Source organism: Lipotes vexillifer, unplaced genomic scaffold (assembly GCF_000442215.2).
Source record: "Lipotes vexillifer unplaced genomic scaffold, Lipotes_vexillifer_v1.1 scaffold916, whole genome shotgun sequence".
Taxonomy (NCBI): domain Eukaryota; kingdom Metazoa; phylum Chordata; class Mammalia; order Artiodactyla; family Lipotidae; genus Lipotes; species Lipotes vexillifer.
This window is the reverse complement of record NW_006798383.1, coordinates 6600683-6609224: the sequence shown is the minus strand read 5'-3', so window position 1 is coordinate 6609224 and position 8542 is coordinate 6600683. Positions and strand designations below refer to the sequence as shown.

Genomic DNA, 8542 nt, shown 5'->3' with positions numbered 1-8542 from the left:
AAAAAAAAAAAAAAAAAAAAATCCACTGTCAGATTCTTAGAAAGGCCTTGCCAATTGAATGATAAGAATAAGATAGAATAGGAACTTGTACATTGTTAACACTTTACAGGACACAAAGGAAAACCATTCTACACAGTCTGTGTTAGAAATCCACTCTTCCTGTAAACCTGGAACATTCTGGAAGCTGCTCAGTACCCAGGAGAAAGAGTAGCTTATAGAGAGGGAATAAAGTTGTTTTCAACATAATTTTATCACAACCTTGTTCTTCTGAGTGGTTTGCCAAGTGGAAACACTTGAGAGGCTGAACTTGAACTGGATCCCAGGTGCTCAACCACGGGTCACTGACAATCATCCCAAGTTCCTGTTAAACAAAGAAGTTCATCTGCAGGGCAGTTCAGTTCCATTACTGGACAGGGGCTTCTGCAGGAGACTCTGTGCTTGAAAACAAAGCCATCAGGCCCTGCTTAATTGATTAAAGGACCAAAGCTGTCATTTTGGCAACTCAGTAGACTAAGTGAAACTTAATAAATATAAAAGGAAAAATAATTTAAGAATTTAACTAGCAGAACGATGTTCAGAAAGCATCTAAGTAGACTTAAATTGCATATGAATAAAATATTACACTGTGATTAGAATGTTAAAAATGAGGCGAGGAGACCAGATAATAGGAGTGTGGTTTTATCTGATAGCTTTCCACAAATTACTGGAAAGGGTGAATGAAACAGAGCAAATTGAGCTGGTTTTCTACTTTAAACACGTGAACAGCATTTTGCCTTGTCTAGAAAACCTTACCTTATGCTGTTACTACACAAAACAAGGTCCTTTGTCCCTTGCTGGGGTTATTTCATGGCCCAGAACTCCATCCGTCTACCCAGTACACATGTGTCAGCCTAAGGAGTGGTTTTAGGTTCATAAGCACGACACAAGAGTCAGCCAATGCATTAAGTTGTGATTTACACTTTGTTGCAAATGTATAATTTACTATTTTAGCAGAACAATATTTATCATCAATACATATCCATGAAATATCCATTCTGGGAAAGCCACAGGGTACGTTTTGTGGAAGAGAAGGGAAGCAAAGAAAGGAATAAGGTAGAGTCCACTATCAAGGAGTAAAATAAATGGATATGACTCTCACCAGAATTTGTAAATTGTATATATTCTTTTAAATCCTTGTGTATAACAAATGCCCTCTCAGAAAACCAGGGGTGATTTCTCCAAGCTGGTAACAGGATAATTTTATAAGAGTAGAAATATCTGATTTACTAATAGTTTGTCCTATTTTGTAACAATTCGGATATAAAGTCAAGTCATGCTTAGAAAATAATTCTATCAGCATATTGTGGACTAAAAACTTAAAATCATATAAAACTCATTCATATCATTCACAGATATAATATCGGGATGCCTTGGTCAGTGCAGTGAATATTGCTCAGCACGTTTGTATATAGTTGGTGTGACAGTTTTGGTGGCACTCACTCTGACACTTCTTTCAGATATCAGAACTGCTGATTCACAAGCTCAACCTGAACTCCGTGCACTTTGAACTGAAGCCCGGAGTCCAAGTCCTTGTCCACGCGGCTCACTTAACAGCAGGTCAGTGTTCCTGTCCCTGGGTTCCGGCTAGTGGCTCTAGCAGAGGGCGTCCCAATTTGTTGTTTCAGCGAAACAAGACTAAACGGTGCCACTGCTAATCAGAAATAGGGCATCAGTCTTTGGAGGTTCCCTTGTGGGGCATTTTTGCCTTAATGGGGACCCATAAGGCAACAGAATAAGGTGATTTTCCCACTTAGTCCCTGGCAAAAACCATCAGTGAATAATCACTAAAAGACCCCTCAAATGATAGCATACTTCATCTTACAGAAATCTTGAAAATAAAGTTAACCTTACAAATAACTTTTTTCTGGTCTTTCTGCAAAACTTTATTTTTAAATCATTCATGTTACAAAGAATTTTCTTGCTTTCAGTCTTGGGATAAAATCGTACAATAGAAATAGCTGGGACTTAGGAGCTGTCCAGGGTCATAGCCAGAAGCTGAACCCCACGTTGGTCAGGATCTTACAGATTAATTAATATCATTGAACTTCTGTCTCTTCACCTGTAAAAGCTGATGGGGAAAACCTTCTTCCTAAGGCTATATAGAAGTCTATCCCAAGTATATAGAAATAGATGTTATTGTTTTATATTAATAATAAATTAACACTATTTATGGGGTACTTATTTTTGCAGAGTACTGTATTGACGCTGCATAAAGGCCAGTAGGAGATGGTCTTTGCCCTCAAAAAACATATCATCTGGTTGTGGTGTTTCAAAGTTTGGTGGTAGCAGTGGTGGCAGTACTGTGGGGTGGGGGAAGTGAGCAATGCTGGGATCTCTGAACAAGTAAAATGCATCAATGCCTTCATAGAGAGACAATAGGACGTTTCTACGCTCTTGGACTTTGCAGTTGTGCAGCCAGACTGTTGGTTTCAGTCTTGCTCCATCACTTGCTTACTATATGGACTTTGAGAGGAGACTTAACTAACTTCTCTGTCGCATCTATGACAATGGGATTGCGTGAGGATTAAGTTAACTTAGGTAATGCACTTAGAGAAGCGCCTGGTGCATAGTAAGGTATTATTTTTCTTTTTATTCTTTTTATTCCTAACAATCAGAGTTTTATAAGAAATTTAAAGCAGGGATAAATTGTACCCAGTCAGAATGACCCAGGGAAGCTTCATGGAGGAGGTAATCTTTGGGAAGGACCTTGAAAGATGGAAAGGACTGAACTCAAGAGATTATTCCAAGTACCGAAGCACCAAGGAAGGAACACGAAAGCCTTGAGGGCCTTGGGATGCTGAATAAGTGGGAACAAAGATAAGGTGTTTCCAAGTCCATTCTCTGGTTTCCTGGAGGTGTGCCTAGGTGTAGAGGATGGCCAAACATGTTGGCCATTGGCCTCTTTTCTGCTTAGATTCCATCTTTTTTCTTTATTAGGGTTTCATAAAATGTTTTTTCTTAAAAAAAAAATAAGCACTGCTTTAAAAAAAAAACAGATATTTGAAAGTCAGTGTCCTGAGCATAGGATACGGAGGTGGAGGGTGGAAATATGCCAGGCTGAGCCGTTTGTACTTCCTTTGGTGGGCTCTGGGAAGCCGTGGAGACCTAGGAGCAGAGGTGTGATGGATTCAGTGTCACTTGAGAAAGGTGACTCTTAAGAGAAAGGATTGAGTAGGGCCGATTAGCTATTCTGCAGCTTGTCCTCCTAATTCATCTGTCGAACAGACATTTACTGAGTTCCTGGCTACTCTGAGCCAAGAAGTGTTCTCAGCATGGGATAAAGTCTCTGCCTTCATGAAGCTTCCATCATTGGGGAAAGCCAGGCAGGAAGCACATTAACAAATGCCACCTTCTGAATGGTGAAAAGGTCCTGAAGAAAATAAGAAAGTGTAAGAGAAAAGCGAACTATGAAGCATCTAGGAGGGCAGCCCTTAAGCCTGAGACCTGAACGAAGGCTGCCAACTTATCTCAGAGCATTTGATGATCAAGACTGGCTATTTCCTACCAAGGAGGTTGGCCTTTGGTCTTCGGTGAATGGTGGTGACACGTGGCAGTTACACATAGCTGGTTGAACTGGAAAACAAAGTTCAGAAACATCCCTTGTAGTCATCCTGATGGCCAAGCCACTGACAGATGTTGTCAAATGAGCAGAAAGTAACTACTTGAAATTGGTTGAAATAAGTTTACTGATTATTCCATCTAACTACACAGTCCAGCCTGTGAGTTGGCATATCCTGAACTTCATCATCTTCTCCTACGACAGCTAAAGTGACTTGTTCCCTTTGAGTTCAGAGGTTAAAAGCAGCTATGCCTGATACTCCATACTGAGCTCTGGGTTTGAAGGGATGTGGCCACCTAGTTCATCCCTGTACAGCATACTCCGCTTCTAAAGGAATGCTATCTTCAGGCAGCATATTTTGCTGTAGTGTAGCCTGATTTATTAGAAAACACTCCCCAGGGACTTTGTTAGAAAGGGGAGCATCATAGACCAAGATAGCCAGAGAACTAACCCCACTCTCAAATTCTGGAGGCAACTTGCATTTCATACCTTTTCTTCCCCATACCTCTCTCTCTTCCAACAGTTATTTAATATGCCTGGTTTTTATTTAACTGATTTGTCACATCACACGCCAAAGGTGGTTCAGATTAGCTTCCTGAATTTGAATCTTATTTTAAGTGGTACTTAAGGATGCCTTCCTGTGATGACATCTGGTTTAGAGCTGGGATCCAGCTGAAAAATAAAGATAAAAAAAAGTGGCTAGTTAGCTGAAACTGATTTGGCCAGTGGCTTGGCCAGGGAAACTTATGTAGCAAAGGCATCCATGAAATCCGTAGTTCCATGTGGGAAAGAAAGGCCGTTCCTGATAACCACAAAAAATTAATCCCACCAGTGTAAGTTCCAGATGGCAAGGACAAATGCAAAGTTGGGAAGATCTGGAAAATTTATCCAATTAATGTTCATACTTCATTTCACAGCTGGGAATTTGGGGAGCAGTATGCAGATCCCTGGGAGGAAGGGCTGGCAAAAGGGAGTGTGTTACTGGGAGCACACTGAGATTTGAAGGAGAGACCTCTGCAGCATAGATATATACTATGCAGAGTTAGCAAGGGGACAAAACAAAACTGCAGTCTGAGGCAAAAGCCCAGACTTAGGCTGGGCCAATTTGGAGAGAGAGAGAGAATTCTTTGGCTTCCAACCATTGGGGCTGTCCCTGATTCTTCCCTGTTAGATCTGATAGTATCTATCCTACATCTTTTGGCAGTGTAATTCGAAACCTGATCACCTGGCATTATTGAGCTTCCTAGGATGACTGGCTAGGTGACTGGAGTAAATGTAGACTTATATGTGGATAATCAGCTCCAGTTTGAAGAGTAAAGGAAGAGAATGCCAAGGGCCGACACCATAACTGAGCCTTGGAAACTTTCTCTGTATTGATTTTAGCCATATGTGTCATAATAGTGTTAGGACTGGCAGAATCTAAGGGTACAAAGTCACTGTCAGCCAGACTTTCATATGCAAAAGGCAAGGCTTGTGTTAAGGCTGGCACTCTTCAATGACTGTGATGAGGAAGTAAAATATAGGAGGGATCAGTTTCCCATTGGCGATTGTTCCTAAGTTAGCACTAACTGCCCAATTTTTTTTTTTTAACTATTAGGACAGGGTGGTAGACTATGAGGGAATTCTCCTTTCACTCATAGAAAACTTGGAACATTGGGTAGGGGATCAGTTGGATTGAGACAATTGCTGCAGTTTCTTTGCTTAAGTTGAAATTAACACATTCATATTGGGATGACTAGAAGAGAAGGAGAAAGATACCTGGGGGAAAAAAGACACAGTGAGGAAGAGAATTTGATGCAGAACTTCCACCTCAGCTTCCTTTCCCTTTCTCTCAACCCCCCTGCAGAAAATAAAAATAAACTACAATTTAAAAAAGGAAGAAAGGACCACTGCTTGCAACATTTCATGTCTCATAAGCAGGATTGCTAATACCTTTCCAGGGACCATTCCAGCACACTGCTGCATTCCATTAATTGCTTAGCAGATGTTCAGCAGCCTTCTTTTAAAAATATTTGAGCCAGAGTATGTTGCTGGTGGGAGAGGCAATGCATAATTTGGTTCATCTCCAAGGAAAAAGAACTGTCTCCTTTCAGGAATTTACTAGCCTTCTTTTGTTTTTCAAACTCAGTTCCCTGTTTGCTTTTATGGGAACACAAGGTAAGCATTTCCAGATATCTGGATGTCATTAGAGACTGGATTTCATTTGTTTCCCCCACATGTTCTATAAGGGAATTCATTAACATTAAATGACATCTCTGGATGTCATTAGAGACTGGATTTCATTTGTTTCCCCCACATGTTCTATAAGGGAATTCATTAACTTGGTGCCTAAGTGGAGCTAAACATTGAACGCAGTCCTTGTTTTGTTTTTAGCTATTCCTTTGCTTCTCAGTTTCTGTGCAATTCCTCTTGAGGGCCTATCACTCCTGACAGCTAGTTTTCTAAAACTCTCTTGTAGAAAGGAATGATTTCGGACTATGAGAATAAGGAGAGGACGAAGAGCTGTTATCAAGGAGTTTGAGGGAGGGCCATACCCTGAGTGGCTCTCTTTGGCTTTTAGGACCTCGTGGCAGCTGGCACCGTGTTGAGCGGACAAAGGGAGAAGCGCTCAATCAAGCTGGGGGCTAGACTGGAAATGCTGGTGTTTTGACTGAAGTGTACCTTTGCTCGTGGTATTCCCAATTGGAATATTTCTCCCCCTTCTCTACTTTTCTCCATCTCTTGTGTCTCTGTATTTTAAGGCTCAGCTCAGTGCCAACATTTGCATGGCATCTTTCCGGAGATCTTTACCTGGATACCATCTATCCCTTGTCAGAACTCATGTGGATTTTTTTAAGCTGTATCTGTCTGATCATCATCATCACCTCTCCTATTTAATTTCCCAAGGATACAGTTCACCATATCTTTATAGTGTCTCCGTCATTGTACCTAGAAGAGAACTTGCCCATAGCATGTGCTCAATAAATATTGCTTTCATAAATAATTAGGTATATAATTAATTTATAACCTGTAGAGATGCATTAGAAATTCCATCCCCCCCGGTTAACCTTTGGAGTCAGTGTGTTCAACTGTGAACCTGTCTCCATGTCATGTTACTTCTTACCATGAGTGAGTGGAGCCTTGCACTCATTCATCCAGTAAGCATCCAAGGAAAACCCATCTCTGTGCTTTCTTTATGTCAGGTATCCTCTTAAGATGTAGGATAGTTGTTGATATACACATTGTGGGAAATGGGTGGGTGGAAGGAAAATTAGAACTCTGTGTCCCAGAACGAGAGGTCCTAAAGACAGTGGGAGACGGACTGGCAAGAGGAATGTTCCTGAAAGAGAGGGAAGCAAGTTTAACTTCTTGGCCCTTGTTTTACTTCTCTGATCTCTGATATCGTTTCCAGAGCAGCCTCACTTCATGACAGAGCTCAGGGTCTCACGCCTTAGATTACACTATGCTTACCTGATCCATTTGTAACGTCTCCCTTGAGTTCTGTCTTATGCATGCTTTTACCCTGGCCTGCCTTTATTTATTTATTGATTTTCTCCTGTATTTTAAGAGCTGTGATACAGGGATGACTTAGGGAGAGTTTTTCCTGCAAGGCTCACAGGAAGGTTCAGAATCTGTTGCAGAGCATTTGATCTCTGTAGGTACTTACAGCAGAACAAAGCTGAGCCCTTAAGAAAATATCCCTAAAATGCCACTAGTTTTCTCATTGCCCCTGGTAACTTGGAATTTACTCAAGGGCACAGTCCATTTCAGATGTATCATCTTACTTCTCACATGACTCTGTGCCTCATTTTGCAGTGATTCCTTTAAAGCTCTGGTTTGTCCAGGGGTATGAAATGAACTAGGACCCTCATTCAGTGCACACTGGCTAGACCTGAGGCCCAAATACTAGTGGCCCCAATTCTAAATGAAGAGGATGGAAAACATTCCATGCAGAAAGTTCAATAAATGAACTTTTCATATTGAATAGGAATTCACCCAAATGAGAGGAAATAAGCCTGCCAGGTTGAGGGGCGGTGCTGAGCAGAAGCACAGCAAAGGGACATCGTATGGTTTATACTTGGTTTGGGCATCTAGACACATACCCTCAAGTGTTCCTAATTGGTATATTAACTGAAAGTAAAATTATGAGCAGAGGAAAGAGAGAAGGATAAATTTCAGGGAAATCAAATATGCCATTACTTGACGTGTCATTTATATCACGCGCTTTGTCCCTCATCCATGCATAATGTGAGAAAACTCTCATTAATGCATGTTTAATATTGCAAAGTAGGATACACATGGAAAAGGAAAGAAGGGGCAGATGAAAGGATTTTCAAAGACAATAGGTTTGGACAACAGTCAGTAATCCTTTCTCTCTTCACAAAGTATTTACTCATTTTATAAGAATTTTTCAACCCAGGTAACAGGAGATGGTAATTTATTTGATGGAGTTGGAATCCCAGGAGGGGGAACCTCTTTTTGAGTTGCCAAAGAAGCTAAGTTTCATGGCCACGTCGGGTTGGGTGCTGTAAAACATACAAGTGAAAAACCTTAAGAGTAAGCTGGGAATGGGGGATTGACACTCAGGTGAGGAGACCAGGATGCCAGACTGCTTTAAACTGCGAGCTTTATTTTATCATCTTTTAGTAGATTGCCAGGTGAAGGGAATCTGCTGACAGGTAATAAATTAAAGACCTAATTGCTGAAACAAATCTTTCAAGCCACATCAAACTCTATATCTTTGTTCCTATGAGCGCGCATGATCAGGAGTAAATTCAGTGATTATACTTTGGAGTGGGGGTGTGGGGACAGGGGGAAGGGGGCTGGGGAGGAAGCAGCTTAAAAAATGTGTTGATTCGGGCTTCCCTGGTGGCGTAGTCGTTGCGAGTCCGCCTGCCGATGCAGGGGACACGGGTTCGTTCCCCGGTCCGGGAAGATCCCCCGTGCCGCGGAGCGGCTGGGCCC

At 41.5% G+C, this 8542-nt stretch overlaps 1 protein-coding gene across 3 annotated transcripts in view; it reads left to right on the top strand.

Annotated features, from left to right (window-relative positions):
- Window positions 1–8542, top strand: part of SORCS1 (sortilin related VPS10 domain containing receptor 1) — a 275703-nt gene that overhangs the window by 255980 nt on the left and 11181 nt on the right. For all 3 annotated transcript variants that reach the window (XM_007470452.1, XM_007470451.1, XM_007470450.1), the window contains exon 22: window positions 1497–1596. In XM_007470452.1, the coding sequence (XP_007470514.1) occupies window positions 1497–1596 (100 nt within the window). The remainder of the gene's footprint in view (window positions 1–1496; window positions 1597–8542) is intronic.